This window comes from Drosophila biarmipes, chromosome 2R, assembly GCF_025231255.1.
Source record: "Drosophila biarmipes strain raj3 chromosome 2R, RU_DBia_V1.1, whole genome shotgun sequence".
In the NCBI taxonomy this organism is placed as follows: domain Eukaryota; kingdom Metazoa; phylum Arthropoda; class Insecta; order Diptera; family Drosophilidae; genus Drosophila; species Drosophila biarmipes.
The window spans coordinates 8,470,347-8,487,772 of record NC_066615.1 but is presented as its reverse complement, the minus strand read 5'-3'; the positions used below and the strand labels follow the sequence as shown (position 1 = coordinate 8,487,772).

The window sequence follows — 17,426 nt, the reverse complement described above, 5'->3', positions numbered from 1 at the left end:
ATTTCTACGCAGTATATTAATAAATTTAATTTAATTTTTGTTTTCTTAATTTTTTTAGCAAATATTTTCTGGACCCGCCTTTATGTAATATAAGTCCCCTTTTAAAATACATTTTGATTGTGCCATCTCTAGGAGTGCACGCCTCAGCTTAGTTGGGTGGGAATATTCAAAGGTTTCCAATTACATCCATGGAAAGTACTGCGCAGAAGGGATTTTAGAAGTCATGGAAGCGGTGATCAAGCAAGAAGTGAAAATCGAAAACGAGGTGGAAGCGGCCATCAACGAGGATGACGCCACGCCACTGCGGGAAAGCACAGGACAGACTCCGCCGCACGCCTTTGCGGCAGCAGTTCCGATGTCAGGGTGCGGTTGGGACAGTGATCCGGAGGACGAAGGCCGTGGACCTCGGTCGGCGCCTCCGACGCCGGGCGCACACCTACAGGCGCCTCGGACTCCGGGTGCTCATCTTGAGGCGCCTCTAGGAGCCATCGTACCAAAGGCTGAGCCGGTGATCAAAGAAGAAGCTGATAACCAAGTGCTGGACGGCTTACTGGCAGATCCTTTCGATATTGATCCCCCCGCTGCTTTGCCAGCCTCGACGTCCCCGGCGGGTGTAAAGCCACATGTGAAATTGGAGCCAGTTGAGGTTGAGCAGGGCAGCTGTACCCGCGATGGACTTCCCAGCTTATTTACGAGGCGAGACAACCTGGACGATATGGATCTGTGCAGCCTCGAGGCCTCCAAGAAGCTCGTGCCACACGAAGGTCAAGGAACACCGACTTTCAGCGGCCTCCAAGAAGATCCGCTGACCGAGAGTGAACTTATTGCCAGGCAACGTGAGATCCTCAAAGAACTGGGCGAGCATGACATCAAGGATGTAGGCAAGGAAAATAGCGAGGGAAACGGCAGGGAAAAGAAGAAGAAAAAGAAGCATAAGAAGGATCGCTCCCATCGGTCGAACAAAGATCAGGATGAGCCCAGAAAGCGAAAGCGAAGCAATAGTTCGGAGAACGAGGGCGCCAAGGAGAAGCACCGTGGCGACCGTCATGGGCGCAAGCATCGCATCAAGACCGAAAAGCCAGATGAGGAATTGGACTACGTCCCAGTTCGTCCCGATGAGAAGTCCATCCGGACGGTTAAGTTCTCTGATCTCAGCGAGCGTCCACTGCCGCCGGCTGAACTGAATACTAGCAATCTGTCCAAGGCTGACAAGCGCAACCTGGCCGTGGCACGGGCGGAGTTGGTGCTGGAACTGTTCGAGAAGAAGGTCAACAAGGAGGTGGCGGAGGAGTTCCACATGGTGGACACCATCTGCAAGTTGCCTGTGAATGATTCCTTTCGGAACCAAGGTTGCTTCGAGAATCCCTCGCCCATATGCAACAACATGAATGTGGTCTACGAGTTTAACTCCACGCCCGGAACCCGAATCGATTTGGCCAAATGGGGCCTGGAAGGAGTGCCTAAGGCTACTGGGAAGCTGCTCCGCCTGCTGGGCATCGATGTAGCGCGTCTGAAGCAGATCCAGAGCACGACCAAGCCATCGCAGCGTATACTTAAACTGAAGAAGGAAAAGCTCGAACAGGGCTTGGCCCCAACGGAGGAAGTGGACACGGCCACGCTCTACAAGAACGCAGCAACCCAAACGGAGCGCAGGACTGCCACCAGAGATTCGGGCACACAGGTTCGCTTGGAAAGCCAACTAAAGGGGGCCTTCTGGCAGGACCCGAAGTTTGACCCAATGGATTTGACACAGCACCAGTCGAACGTGATGTTTGCCCTGCAGGAGATCTACAAGACCCTGCCTAGCTCCGCCGTGGCCGTTAATCTCTACAGGGCATTGCAACCGGCTCTGGCCATTGCTCGTGCGGCAGCCCAACAGCAATGAGCGTTCTGAGACGTATTTGTATTCCAAAGAGACGTGGCAAATGAAGCATTCGTTGATTTCAGTGAGGGAATCATAGATTGTAATTGTTAGTTCTCACAAGTGTCTTTACCAAATGCCTATTAAAGGTCCAACCTTGTGTTTTCTCAAATTGATGTATTTCTAAGCGCTCGCCGAAGGGCTGTATATTAATCATATAAGTCATCTCAAGTTGCGCAATGTGTTCTCACTTTCTTTATACAATTAATAAATACACATATGCACATGCATCATACATTTATAAGAGATAGTAAACACTAACGTGGCCTACAACCAAGACTTTGCTAACAAGGTGTCTTTTTCTTAGCGACTATAAGACTACATCGTTGTGTAACCCAAAAGGCAGAGTTCCCACAAAGACCTCTTGCTATTAGCTAGTGGCATTATAACTAATTTGTAACTAAGCGTAGCTGGCACTAAATGGCCACTCTCATTGGCTGGTTTCACCTAGTAGAGCAGATTGTATCATTTGCGCACTGTAAAGACGAACGGGGCCGATTCCTCCTCCTCCTGCTGTTCCAGCAAGGTGGTCCTTATAGTGGTCCGGTGCTCCTGGGCCTCCACATCGTCGTAGTCCACTGAGGACGAGCGCAGCAGCTGGAACTGAGAGTTGGAATCGTTTCTGGTGATGATCAGCGAGGCGGGACGGGGTCCTGTAAAAGATTTAAATTTTATAAGTGACAATCTTGGACTGGGTATTGTAAGACTTCACCTGATGGCGGCTTGGTTGTCAAGCGCTTGCTAGATCCTTGGACTTCCGCCTGGCGCTCGGAAACGTATTCGACATTTGGCGTTAGCTTGTTGCTATTATTGTTGTTATTACCGGGCACCGCTTGTTGGATCGATACCCGCTTGTCGGCCTTGACGCTTCCCTGCTGCTTCAAAATGGAATCCCGACCTGCTGGCGGCTGCACGGAGCTGGAGCCGGAGGAGCCCAGCAATGGCGTCGTCATTGCGGCTCCGGCACTCGGCGTGTCGAGTTCTAAAAATCATACGGATGAGGGAGATTTAGTCAGGGATCTGGGGGGATTACCAGCCACGAGTGGTGCTATCCCGGGGAGTAGTTATAGAAACCAGGTGAATAAAAGCAACCAATTAACTTAGAACAGAGGTTAAAGGCGGAACATAAACACAGATAGAAAGCTGAATAAAATGCCAGAGGTAACGAGTTGTTCATAAGTATCTCATTTATTTGACGCTTCATCTCACGCTAGGGATAGACATAGGATTTAGTTTGAGGGTATGATTAGAGTACCATTCGGTTAGTGGTTCGTGTTTCGTGGGCGATTAACAATTTTAAATGTAGCGTGTGTGGGTGTTTGTGTAGCAAATAATTAATAACTAGTTATCGGCATAATATTGGAATGATTTAGTAATCGCAGAACTCAAATATTAGTAATAGTAGATAATACTGGCTGGATCAAAGCCAAGCCAAAGCAAAAGTTAAACAAATAATACGTAAAATAATGTTTCGGATGATATGGTAATGCTACGCTGTTGGTTTTGGTCTGGTTTCATTTGGCTCAGACAGTGGTCCAGCGTTCGAATTGGTTCAGTTTGTCAGACTTTAAAAGTTAAGAACGACACAACCCCATGCAGCTAGGAATGCAGTTGTGCGGGTGCATCCGCGGGCTGTGGGGCCCTCACAGCTTGGTGTCGTCGTAGGCCTGTTCGCCGGAGGCATTGGGTATGACCACCACCAAGGGCAGGGAGCTGGACTCGTGCAGCAGCTCGCTGCTCACCGAGATCTGGCGCGATGCCCGATGATAACCACCACCACCACCAAACACCGAGTCAACATGCATTAGGTCGAGCGTGCTGCCGCTTAGATCGTTACCATTGCCCAGGTGCAGGACACCGCCACCTGAGCCACCGTGACCATGACCCCCTCCTCCGGGAGCACCCACCAGAGTGCTCAGGCTCTGCAGAGAGTGAGAGCTAACGCTCCGGTTGTACTCCGCGTGCAAGTACTGGTTGTTGTTATTGTTGTTGTTGTTGTTGTGGTTGCTTATCTTGACCCCGTACTGCATCTGATCGTCGGATGGCGACCCGAACTCGGAGGATTCGCGGATGGGTGCTAATTGTAGTTGTGCGGCTGCCGCCAACATCTCACCTGTGGGACTCGGTCGCTCGCTACTGGCCACGTCCTCGTAGGCCTCCTCGTTGAGAGTCTGCAGGGTGCCGCAGATCATCTGCTCCTCCAGCGTGACCTAACAATAAACGATCCTTATTAGTCAAGGGCCTTACTGTGTATCATATACATGTTTGATTTGTTATGGGGTTTTGCACAAATGTGGGCTTAGAATTTTGGGTTTCAGTCTGTGTCACTTAGTGTCTGAGCTTTACCTGCAAGTACTCGTAGTCATGCACTTTTGACTGCATTTCGTTTCGGTTTGTTAAAAAGGTCGGAATAAGAATAGATCAAAGCACATGAGTTAGAGCGATTCGGTCTTTTGAAGATGCTGCTGCCCGATCCTAAAACACCTAACCTCAAGAGGGCTCATCTTACCTGTTTCTCCATGTGGCTGACGGAGTTCTTCCGCGACAAGGACTCTCTGGGTGGCTGCATGAGAGCATCCGTCACATCCTTGATCATCGGCACGTTCGATGGAGCCTCCAGAGCGGCGGGCTGCTGCGGCTGACGCGGCTGCTTCCTTGGCATCCGCTCGCATTCCCGCAGAGTGGTGATCAGCAGGCGGAACAGCTCCCAGTGACCAAAGCTCAGGCCCAGAACCTGTCCGTAGGACGCCGTTAGATAGGGAAAACATAAAGGCACGCGGCTATAACACTACCGATTTTAGGTCCGGCATATCACAATGCTTGAGCACTCGCCCATTAATGGCATTCTCGCGGAGCACGGGCGCCAGTTTGGCCAACGCCGGCTTCATGTCATCAATGCGCTCCAGCAGGCTGATGACTCCCTCCACGGTCAAGTCGGACAGCTTGGTTTGCAAGATGTCATCCTGTGAAAAATTAAATATAAGCCTTTTAAGCAGGGCCTTTTTTTAAATTGTGCAGTATAAAACCTACGCCAAATGAATCACTTGGAGAGTTAATCAGCGGAGTTACGGGCTCCGTGCTAGAGCTGAGGTTCCTGGAGCGCAGCTCATTGGCAGGATACTCGTTCTGGAACATTTGGTAGGGTGGATAGGCCTGGGGCGAAGGCACATAGGTGGTGGGCGCTGGGAATTGACGCATGGTATTGGACACGCTTGGTCTCGTCTGTATCACTAGGGAGCCCTCGTCCTCGATGGTTTGCTGGTCCTCTGTGGACATAATTTGAATTAGCTCCTGCGTTTGAGCTACAGTGTTTCTACCAACTCACCCTTCAAGACCTTTCTTAGGTAAGGATCTAGGTTGATTGTGAACGGCAAGAAGATGCGCAGATCCGCCACAAGTAAGTCCGATTTGTGCAGCTGCAGGAAGGCGTCCAACTTTCGCTCATCGCGATCCAACTCCAGGAGCGGAGCAGCCTCTCTCAAGTAGGCAAGCTTTGGACGAAGCCTAGTCGGATTAGGGGTACACATTAGATTCTTCATTAGTAAATGTAGGCTTTAACTCACTTCTCGTAAACGCTTTGCAGGGACACACTCTCATCCGCATTGCCATCCATGAACTGATCGTGATGCAGCACTATCATACTAGCCCTCAGGGGCCACTGCTCCGTGAGATTTATCCAGGAACTCAGGCGATACCAGCTGAAATCGATCTGGAAGGCCTTGAGCAGGCGCACCGTGATGTAGATCACGTTCATCAGGCGGCGCATACTACGCGGATTCACGTCGCTGAAGTAGTCATCTGTGAGCACAATGCGGGACAAATCGAGTACGGTCTGTGGGTTCTGGCCCAGGCGGTGAAGATTGGAACCCGTGGAGCTGGCCACGGACTCAGAGAGACGCAGCTTCTTTCCTCCGCCACCACGGGCGCCGCCGCGCAGCTTCTCCTGACTGGAAATTATCTCCGAGGCGTTGGACAATCGACGAGCCGACACAGAGTGACCCAATGTGGGCCCATCGTCAGTTTGGTAGTCTCCTCCGCCGCTTCGCTTGAACAGAAGCGCTGTCATCTGCGCTCGCTGCACCTTTCTAAGCCCCGAATTCTGCAGATAAACAGGGAGATGCACCAAGTTCCTGAGGAAGTCGTGTCCTCCGATTCCGCCCTCCGTGAACAGCCGTCGACTGTTGGCCTCTGCCGCTTTGGCAATGACATGGGGATCCACGGAAATGAGCAGCACAAATGGACGGTTGGGTGAAGAAAGAAGCGTTTGCACAGCATTCAAAAGGGTGAGAATCCTCTCAGTGTCGCATGAGTCCAAGGCATCGATCACACCCACCAAGCGGCTTTGCTGGGTGGTGAACGCATCCAGGCATTTGACCATGTCCGTCATCACGGCCACCTCTGCTCCCAGCATGGTCAACGGAGCAGACTCACTGGACCGAACGGCTCTCTTCAGCAGACGAATGTGCGAGGTAAACAAGGCTATATATACCTTGGCCAGGACATGCAGATGGGTGCAGATGAGCGTACCCATTACGGCGGCAACCACATAGAGCACCACAAGGATCTGTTCCATCTCCTTCTCCTTATCCTTTTCGGCGGAAAGCTTAAAGTAGGTCACGATGAGGGAAATGCCAGTGACGAGAGTAACAAGTGCCACTTCGAAGATCAACACGATGGGAATGCAGCACATGCGACGCCAGCGCCAGCCCACATCCACCTTCAAGCACTTGGGCCGGAAGGCTCGATACAAGCGCGTGGCAAGCCATCCGTAGTGAGATTCGATGGCATTGAGTAGGGAGGCCAGCATATGGGCCACTGCTCCATCGCCCGTGGGCGAAGCACTGTTGGCCTCCGCAAAGTGAAACCGCACGGGTTTGGCCTGCGAATCCGACTGAGGTCCTGGGGGATGACAAAAGGCCACTTGTAGTATCAGACGCAGTCTCGCAATCCTCTTCTCCAGCCCATGTTGCACCGAGTAAGCCCACTGCATGTCCATTTGGTAGTTGCAGTATCTCACAGCCGCCAGGAGCAGATAGGCGAGCAGCAAGAATCCCACGGCAGCGGATACGCCTACCACCGCCGACCATGTGTTCAATCCCACAATCGTTCCAATGAGCAGTGCCAAATGAAGGCAGACGATGAAGAGCAGGCCGCTTGTTCGGATCGGGGGCTCCGCCCATTGGCGCGCAAAGTTGTTCATCTCGTCGCGCAGCTTGTTTAGCAGAAAACTCTTCCCACTGCCCCACTTGGCGTAGAGTCCAACGGTAATGGGCGTGGTTAATGTCGGCTCACTGAGCACATCCGCCAGGGCGGAGGAATAGAGCTCGTAGCCCAGCATGCCCTCAGAATCCTCGTTGGTGTTCAGCCGTCGGGCGCCAAAAACCTGACCCAATATGGTCTTCTGGTGCAGGGAGTCAATGTTGTAAGGGGTTTCCCCGGCTTTGTTGGCCCGGTACAGAAGCTGGCTGTGCTTGGGATTCCGCAGAAGAGCCTCCACAATCGCCTTGCTCCTCGCGCGCATCGCAATGTGCAGGCAGGTGTCGCCTCTTTTGTCGCTGGCAGTCACCTTGGCCTTCCGGTCCAGCAACATGTGCACAATCTCCAAGTTACGGTTTCTCACAGCTCGCAGCAGCGGAGTATCTCCGTCTTTGGTGCCCGATTCCAGGTCGGGATTGGTGGCCAGCAGTAGCTTAACAATCGGCGTGTGTCCCTTCTCCACCGCGGTGTAAATGGCCGTCTTGCGATCCTTTCCCTGTATGTCCACATCAGCATGTTTCTTGAGCAAGGCCTCCACCACAGTTCGGTGGCCCGCCTTCACAGCGTGGATGAGGGGTGTATCTGCGCCACGGTCCTGGATATTTATGTAGGCACCAGCTGCAATCAGCGAGGCAGCTATGTCCTGGAAACCCTCTCGACTCGCTATGCACAGGGCGGTCATTCCGTCCTTGTCCAGGGCATTTACATTGGGTTTCTTCTCGAGCAGGGAGCTAACGCAATCTGTGTGGCCGCCGGCGGTTGCAACCAGCAGCGGAGTCCACGAGTACATGCCAGCGGTGTCCACATTTGCTCCAGCCTTCACCAATGTGTCCACAATCTCCACATTGCCTCGCCTGCAGGCCCAAACAAGCGCCGTCGTTCCATATTTATCACCCACATTCACTTTAGCGCCGCGTTGCACCAGGAGCTCCACGATGTCCTTGTAGCCACGCCCCGCCGCCCACAACAAGGCGCCCAGGTGGTAGTTACCATGGGCGTTGCCATCGGCCCCTTTGTCCAGCAGCAGACGCACCAGCTCCGTGTGTCCCCGGTAGGCAGCCCACATCAAACTGGTCCAGCCACCCTGCAAAAGCGTTTAATGACTAGCTTGTTCCCTAAGTGTCTTGAGGTTAGGACTCACCATATCGCGGTGCTCCACCTCGGCTCCATGGTCCAACAGCAGTTGAACCACATCAAAGTGTCCATTCCGGGAGGCACACAGCAGGGCTGTCCAGTTGTCCAAGTCCTCCGCCTGGACATCGGCGCCACGGGCCAGGAATTCCCGCACAAAGGCAGTCAGACCGCGTCCGGCCACTACCATCAACACTGTGGTGTTGTTCTAAGGACATTCGAAAAGTTTCACATTGTTAAAGCTAGTTTTTGTCCAGAAGGATACTTTGCAGATCAGAGCTATTGATATATTGTTTAGTAAAGCCTAGGAAACACTTTTTTCCAGTGCTTAAGAACCTCACCTCATCCCGATCGTCGATGGTGAGATGTCGGCTGTCCAGAATAGCGCGCAGGCCGGAGATATCATTGTTATCGATGTACTGCAACAAGGCGCGATGTCCCAGCGAACCCATGGAGTCTCCGTAGCGATTTATGTTCTGCACATAGAGGTTGAAGATTAGTGGGCTTCGAAATAAGAGGATTGTGCAATCGCAAAATGAATACTTCATCCAAACACCATGCAAATAAAAATGTTGGTTTTCAGCAAAACTTGTACCAGTTATTTGTGTTAAAAAGCAATTAAAACGCAGAAACTATAACTCATATTTAAAATGTTGTAACATTTGGCAGGGGAAGTACACCGATTAGAGACTTCCGTGGCCTCTGGGGGTCAGAGTTAAACACTGTGCATGCTTAGAGCCAGAAGAACCACAACATTGGGAGAAGTTATTCTTACACATACGAAAATTGTTTATCTTAGTGCTAAATGGGGTAGTGTTAAAATTATCCAAAGGTCCGTGATACAGTCATCGAACTTTATAACCATAAATTAATTATGAGGGTTATAAAAAGCCATCACCTCACATCGATGGTAGTTGTGAAAATCGGTTCTCCAAGAAATCAGAATGGGAAGGAAGGTTATATGGTGTTTTCTAAAAATAATTCTAATTCCTGGGACACATATCTTCAGCGACATGCGAAAATGCACGATATCTAAACGTCTGATCCCGTAGTCCCTGGTTAAATAGGCATCCGCTAGGCGGGTAATCGCACAACCTAACGATAACGTCACAGATTGCCGTATTTGCTGTTTGAACAATTGCCAAGCACCAGCCCTCACGCATTGCACTAGCTGGGCTTTAATTTATTTGCTTATTCTAATTAAAGTAGCTGAGCCTTCGGTGCTTAGTGGATCAATGGAACGTAAACAGTTTGGTTTATTGGCTGGGCAAAGGCGGTTTGGCTGCAGTCAGACTCAGATGATTTCGCCTTCGCCATGGGTTTGGGTTTCATTCGAAGGTGTTAAAATGCACTCGGGCATAACGAAGGGAAGTAAACGGTGCGATAATACTAGATACAAACTGGTAAACACAGTTACCGCCGAACAGATCTAACAGGGCATCTAATTGCCGCCTCATAAGCAGCCTAGAACGGGTCGAATAGGTGCGTATCAGTGGGGAGTTGTCTGGCCGAAAGAATAGATAGAAATGGGATTAGTCAGATAGCTCCGATTTACGATGGCTAGTGAGCGCGTGAGTACATTTTATTAGTCTGGAATTTGTTTATTTATGTTTTTTATCGCCAAACAGCCATCGGTATTTCCTCTCCACTGAGAAGAGTTAAGCGAGATGGCACTTCTTTGTATCTGTATCTTGTATCTTTCGCTGCCGTTTTCAACCGTGTCTGAAGCATGTTTACAACGTAAAACTAATAGGTCTGACTAATTTAATCAGGGGTGGCTTTTCACTCTCGAATACTTTACATTTTTCCCCTTCTTCTTGGCCGGAGATCGCAAGTTATTCAAGCTCAGTCGCGAGGCGTTGAGTATCAATTCATCAAAGCTCTTCGACAGTTTCATTTTGTCGGCTGTTTCTCGTTCCGCTGTCTCCGGTTTTTGATTTGGTTAAATTGTATTTTATTTGGACTTATTCGCGGGCTTTTGTACGTGCGTCAAGCTGATAGAACTCGGTGCCTCCGCATGGGTCAGCTGGCTTCCACTGGTCACACTCTCACTGAATGGCTCTTAACTAAGTGCCAGTATGTGCATAATATTTCTGCATTTTCTTAATAGTTTGTACTGTCTTGCTGTTATTTTTTCCGCACTGTCTAGTAATTGACAAATTAATTCCGCTGGCTATTTGCTTTCTAGTTTTGTGGTAAGTATACACTGCGCGCTTTTCCGCTGCGATCGCTGGATCGATGCAACCTGCCGCCTTAAAGGCCCGTCGACGTCTGAGCCATCTTATCAAGCGTTTTGTTAACGGACAGTGAGAAATTAAGTTTACACGCAGCCCGAAGCGAGCATCGCTTTTCAGCCCGATTACAGTCGCTGTCGGTGGGTGGTGGTGGGGCGCAGAGGCGGGTGGCTATCTACGGTTTCGGTGGTTTCGTGCCGCAAATATAGTAATTGGCCACTCGAAACTTGTTTGCCGATTTGGGAGCTGTGGCTTTGTAGCCGCTCCTGCTGCCACGAGCGTTGCACAAAGACTGATTGACCAGGTTTTGTGGTCACAACTCAACATCGGGTCTGGTTATTTTTACACTGCCTTGCGTAAAGAGTTTCACTTGAATTTGTGCTTAGAAGAAGGTCGCTGCTGGCCTCGCCGCTTCCATTAGGTTATTGGACAGCGAGTCCTTTGGCCCCAGTCGTTTGGCCCAGCAATTAATTAGTTGTGCGGCTGAAACACTCGGCTGGGTGTGTGGAGTATCTGTTTCAATGCGATAATTATGCCACACTTTGGCGGGAGATTCGCTTGTTCCAGTGACAGAAGTACTTTTGACAGTGACAGAAGGCGATCGATAAGATGGGGACGTTCAATGAACGATTGCCAATTTGTACGTTTGTTTCCCGACTCGAATCTCGAGTGGTTGCAATTGAGTCGCACGTCACTTGAGGTTGCCTAATGGATTCCCATCGTCGAGAGCTCGTAGTAATGGCTTAAGTTCCGCTGCGTCAGTGAAGAACATCAGCGAAGTGCTCCTACAGCATCCGGAAAATTAATAGTCTAGGGGTTACGGAAAATTCCCAGTATGCACAATTTATTAAAATTAATTGACGATTTATAGGTACATATGTAGGCCTGGGCTCAATTTATCGCTTCAATAAATGCAGCGCAGATACTGCTTCTCGTGGGTATTACATGAGTTTTATACGAAAAAGATGTCTGTATGCCATGTTGAAGTGTTTGTTAAGTTTATGACTTCAAATTTAAATCTTTTAAATATTATACAACAATTTTATTCACCTTTGCACTTTTCTTAAGAGGATTATTAAAATATGTATTATTTTCCTTGTATTTTTAATAAGCCTAATGAATACTTTTAACCTATAACTAGGTAAAAATTGATTTGCATTGAATAAAGTTTCAAAGATATCGTAAGGTTGTACATGATGGATGATAGAGGAAAGTCCCTCTTGTTGTTGTTACGGTAAAACACTAAATTGATTTCCTACTAAATTGGCTATTATATTATGCACTTAAATTTTCTTATAGACAGAAAATGTGTAGATAGTAGATAGAAAAGAGATGTGCTAAACTGGTACATATTTAGGTACCCTCAACTGTTCCCAAAGCCAGCAGGCTTGGAGTGCGAGCAGAGTGGAAGAGTGAAAGAAAGACCATTCTTGGGGCATTAGTGGCACAGAGCGAAGCAGTAAACCAAAGTCAGGCCAAAGAAGAAGCGACTGCATTAAGAATGTTTATTTTTAGATCCAGTGCACGCGACCCATACAGGTTTTTTTCGAAGGGGGTCCCTACTCCCGATTGAGTGCGGTTGTGTTCTTTTGTGTTTTCTTGCGTGGCTGTGGCTGTGGCTGTGGGTATTGGTTTCTATGTACAACATATGGGGTTAGGCCAATCTCAGGGGTTAGGGTCCAACAAGCGGCAGAGCAACAGGGTTACAACACCAACTTAGCCAGGATAATCGGCATTTACGTGGGCATGGATGTGGGAGAAGCGGCGCAGGGCCAGGTTGAAGTGACTGAAACGGCGGGAAGGACTTTGGTTGGAGTGCTCCTCGTGCTCCTGGCTGGGACTGGGGCTGGGACCCTTTCCCTCCGGCGCCGCCGCCGCCGCCGCCACCGCAGCGTCCGTCTCCTCCTCGATGTCGATCACGAAGCGGGGCAATGAACTGTGGGGCTTCCGCTCCGTTCCATAGCCCCGTTGGGTCTGGCGGGGATTCCTGTGATTCACCGCGCTTATCACTCGCTCCTCGCTCTCCAGCAGTGGTTGGTGCAGGGACTGGATGTCGTGGTGGTGCAGATTGTTCACCAGAGCTCCGATGGTGGAGTGGCCGGTGATTCTGCTGGGTGAGCTGGGTGAGGCTGATGTGGCCGGCGTTGTTGGCGTTGTGCTCTCGGAGATTGGAGTAGCCCCTGCGGTGGTCGCCTTCTTTTGTGGCTTACGCGGGTGACCATCTTTCGGCATGACTGCTGGTCTGGGTGGTTACTGTATATGATGCTATACGATGCACGAGAATTTCAGGTGACAATCGCGAGATGCCTTAGTGCTCTCGGTTATCTAGGACGTGGCTTAGTTAGTATATCATTATTTACGTGACTTAAATGGCTACGAAAGCTCTGCGCTCTACGGCAGTTTAGCTTTATGGAACTGTTAGTGCTTTATGACTGGCATGTCTTGGTCTAATTAGGGCTGTCTGAATGGAATAGCAATGAGTGCCATCCCCTAAATGAATCATAATTGACTGATTGATGCAATTTTATCGGGGATCGGGGTGGACCTGAATGGACTGGCCTCTGTCCATCAAGCCGGCTTTGCCTGGGGATTCCCTTGAAGAAAAGGGACGACAGGCTGATAACACAAAGACCTACAAGTCAGGAGCTGACAAGGGTTGGATAGCAGTCTATCACATGGTATCTGCGGCCAGTTTCGCTGATAGTAAGGGAGCGCATCTCGCCTATAAAGTTCCTACTTGCACAACACCTATCGCGGTTTTGGGGGAACACACCTCACTCCCACCCGGGTTCGTCTTTAGGCGGGACTTGAACATTTTCGCCAAACTCTCGCCGCTGAGTTCCGTCTTGAAGGCTGCCTTGCAATCGATGGGACAAATATACTATATTTCGTTTTTATTTGGAAATTCGATTTGGAACCGCCGAACGAACGTCGGGCACCGAGAGCCGCCACTTAACTGTCCGCACTTCGCATGGAAGCATCATATAAATGCCCCGGCGACGGGCTCCAAACGATCCGCTCTCTATTTAGTTTTCATTAATTGGGCAAACAGCCCTGATAGCCAGATAGCTCGGATAAGGAATGGATACTGGCCTGTATATAACCGCTTCCTTATAAACAAGAGACAGCACACAGCGATTATCGTGTTAATTGCCTTTTTATTTCCCACAAAGTCAAATAGAAGTGGGATTCTCACCGGAAAGGGATAAGCGGACTCGGAGACTATCGAAGATATTTGCAGCCTTTGCAGGGAACAAGGGGTACTTCTACAATACTGAAGAGGATGATGTTTTTTACTAGTTGAATGGAAATGAGTTGTCTTTAATAGCTCAAACGATCTTGGTATATTATTATAACCCTACCTATTTTTAAAAATATTTAAATTAAACATCATTTTGGTATTTTGTAACCGTCTTTCGAAGCTGATACCTTCGAAAAGGCGTGCAAATGGAAGCATACTTTCGGGATTGAGCCATAAAGTTATTGTACAATGTATTGAAGAGCTTCGACAAAGGTAGTTTTGATTTCTACACGCCCTCGGAGGTATATCTTTATATAGAAGGGTGTGGGCGCTTCGGGGAGCCGCTGATTGAGACGATAAAACAAACAGAGGAAGAGCCGTTTGCGTTATCGGTTAAACAATCTGCTTCTGCAAACGTATGGAGCGGTATCCGATAAGCACTCGCCACACTACACGTAACATATGTGAGCTGCCCTCTAAGCCCGGGATGAACCCACCTGGCTGGGACTACCACCTCGGCCGAAGGAGCCGCGAAGCAGTCCAAAGGGGAAGATGCTGCCGTAGCCGCCCGGCTCGACCCGCCGGTCCTGTCCAGCATTGCTTGTGGTCGGGGATTCGGGCAGGGTATCCGGGTTCAGGGGCGACATCTCCGAGTAGGCGCGGCCCACAAGGTGTAGTTTGGGCGTGCGTCGCATGGTTATAACGATTACAGGCGGGTAATTATGAGGTAACGCGAGAACACCTTATCTCTTATCTTCCTTCAGTTTTACAGCACAAATATTTGACTTCCCCTTCGGGCATCACACAGAACTGGGCATCTCCCGGCGAAAAACAGCGAATCATACGCCACCGGGGCGATTGGCATATATTATATGCTGTCTGGGCAATTGGCGAAAACCGAGATTGAGATCTATTTGAAATATTATAGAAAACACACCGATTAGAGGAGCGCACGCGGCGCGCTCTGCTGGAAAACTAAATGGCGCTGGAGGCGGAACCGCTGGCGCAGAAAGAGAGCGGGTGCTCGTCAACCGCCCGCCGGCTCTCCTTTGTTTTACCCTTCCCACTTGGGCTTTTGATAAACCGAGCAACTGGTACCCCCAAAATAGCGGTGTTTATCAAACTAGGCGTGTGTGCCCAGACACACACGTGACGCGCGAGTGTGGGCGCCGTCGCAATGGACTCGCACGCGAAAACTATCGGGACCAGGAGCCGCCGAAGCGTTCAATACCCTCTATAAGGTTATGGAAACCCTGGGGATTTCCTTCACATGACTAATACGTTCAGTAAATGAAGGTCGTTCCAGTCAACAAAAAGGGCACATAAGCTGTAGACTATATTGCGTTTAAAGAACTTCGAGTTTTATACATACGATGATACTCTACCACAGTTCAAATATTATTATCAAACTGGCGGTACTACTTCTGAACTGATAAATAACTTACATACGAGTATGTAGTCGTTTCAAGGGGCATGATCAAATAAAAAATTATTAACACAAAATATTTTTCAATTTAAAATTCCAAAAACTAATAAATAAAAACTGTGAAAAAGTTAATCTTTTTATTGATTCTTCCCATTCACCATTCAAAAGACTTCAAACGGAAACAGTATAACATTTAGATCTCCACCAGTAGGGGCCAAATTAATAACAAAATAAATAATATGCAGAGCACTAAACCTAAAATTCTTGGAGGAACAACCAGTTTTAATTAAAAGCCTATTAGTTTTTACAATATTATACAACTACTAAATTAAATCGTTTTTCGTTATTTCTTCTTGTGTATGTATTTGTTTTCGAATCTAAGTTTTAACCCAAGAAGAAAAAGCCATTCTGATTGGGTTTTGGGCTATCAAATCGGATTAAACGTGTAATCTTATCAAGCAATTGCCCATTTCAAACACCTTTACAAAGGCATAAATCATTGTAAAAGGGTAATTATTCGATTTCGGAGAAAGATTGAGTAGTTCAACCACAATGAGTTACCCCATTGGTTTGTTTTAGTGAGTAACAACAGTAGAATCATTGATGACGGGGAGTCTTTCTTTTGGGTCTGTTTTCACTGTCTTTGTTGATTTAGAGACGCACTCACATGGGAATTCGATATGCGTCTGTCGCCATTCGCTGAGATTGCTAAATGAGATTCCATGAAATGCGAAATGGAGTACACCGGAACAGTTTCCACCATGTTCACGGTTTTTCACTATTTATGCAGCTTTGCGTCAGGTGTCGGAACGATGCGAAAACACACTGAGACACCTCTTCACTCGATGAAATCAGGTGCGATCGATGATTGCCAATGTCTGATTGATCTCGCAAATTAGCATACGTTCGTGAGGCGGTTGGCTTAAGTAAGAAATCAAGTACCTTTGCAGATTTAGGTTCCATCGCTTGTCAGATCGTTGTGGAAAAATATAGAGATCAATACACGATCGGCCCGAATTAGCACATTAAATTTGATGAGCTGACAGTAATTGACGAAGATGTATTGACACTGTATACATGGATCGCTTTTGAGCCACCTCGTCACTCGAGGATAAAAATGTGGAGTGCGCGATAAGGGGAAAGATAAGAGCGCCTTACTTTCGAGCGCGCAGGGAATTATGACAGATTACCTGGCGAAACAGTTGGCTTTAAACCTATGGCCGATAGCGCTCCCTTCAAAGGTAAACAAATAGCCGAATAACGAAATTAAACTGGTGACGATTTCTAGATGAAGGCGAACTACGGAGGGGCGGAATATTATTATTATAAAAATAAATGCGGCTATACTGTAAGTGTGTGATTTGCAAGTTCTAGGTCTCCAAGTTTATTTGTGTAAACTACTTATATACATACGTGGCTGTGTGGGAAACTCAAGAACGAAACACAATGGAGGATAGAGTGCACAAGGTATTAGCACATTTTGAGGCTGCTTATGGGTCACTACCGAACTACACTGTGCTGTACTCTATAATTATCGTATTCGGTCGAGTCTACAAACTAAAATAAAGCGTGTATGATGGCCGGCAGAAGCTTCGGATCGGGCTCGAACCGGATGGGCTCACCTGCTGTCTGGATCAAGGGCACATATATCTGCGAGTCCGGATCTCTGGGGGTGCTCTGGGGATCTTCTGGGATCTGGATCTCAAAGCGGCATGAAAACAAACGACAGCTGAGCAGCATTCACTAACAGCTGAGCGCACGTGTGTCTGTAATGTATCTGTATCCGCGTAGCCGTATCTGTGTGCGGGCGCCTCGGTGTGTGTGTTTGTGGGTGCCAAGTGAAACGTCGATAAAATCTTTTTCCTCAGCGGCACAAAGAACCTTCGGCACTTGAGTAATTTTCGGGTTACACAAATATTTCCAGTGCACTCACAAAAACAAATTGTCACACGAACTGACTAAAGACCTTTCTGTTTGAGCAGGGCGACGGCACTTTCGAGGGCTTTCACCACCCGCACTTCAATCACCAAACATTACACAATGAGCTACAGAAAACTGGCGGCAAATACGAGAAATACTGTTGCCATTTAGATGTTATTTGCGTACGAAATTTCACGAGCGACGAGCAAAATTCGCAGCTCCTTCATGTGTCTTGTCGGGGTTGCCAGCCAGGCGAAACTATTCTCGAGACTGTGCAGCCCTGCCGGCGTTGCCAAC

The 17,426-nt window shown here is 48.7% G+C and overlaps 2 protein-coding genes across 20 annotated transcripts; one reads left to right on the top strand and one right to left on the bottom strand.

The window, feature by feature from the left end:
* The first annotated feature begins 110 nt into the window (after positions 1-110).
* On the top strand, positions 111-2,156 carry LOC108026665 (protein panoramix). The gene has a single exon (XM_017097712.3). The coding sequence runs from the start codon at positions 224-226 to the stop codon at positions 1,883-1,885; it is 1,662 nt and encodes a 553-aa protein (XP_016953201.1). The 5' UTR covers positions 111-223; the 3' UTR covers positions 1,886-2,156.
* On the bottom strand, positions 2,089-17,380 carry LOC108026663 (kinase D-interacting substrate of 220 kDa). 19 transcript variants are annotated; one of them, XM_017097706.3, is made up of 12 exons: positions 16,832-17,380; positions 8,650-8,784; positions 8,319-8,516; positions 5,485-8,261; positions 5,247-5,425; positions 4,952-5,187; positions 4,714-4,884; positions 4,431-4,655; positions 4,268-4,297; positions 3,759-4,131; positions 2,634-2,903; positions 2,089-2,574 (listed from the first exon to the last, which is right to left on the bottom strand). In XM_017097706.3, exons 2-12 carry the CDS (start codon positions 8,758-8,760, stop codon positions 2,387-2,389), a joined length of 4,758 nt encoding a protein of 1,585 aa, XP_016953195.1. In that variant the 5' UTR covers positions 8,761-8,784; positions 16,832-17,380; the 3' UTR covers positions 2,089-2,386. The 19 variants fall into 19 exon arrangements, with proteins under 19 accessions (XP_016953195.1, XP_050744132.1, XP_043948324.1 ...); XM_050888175.1 differs by lacking the exon at positions 16,832-17,380 and adding an exon at positions 15,877-16,005; XM_044092389.2 differs by lacking the exon at positions 16,832-17,380 and adding an exon at positions 14,281-14,754.
* Between the last annotated feature and the right edge of the window lie 46 nt (positions 17,381-17,426).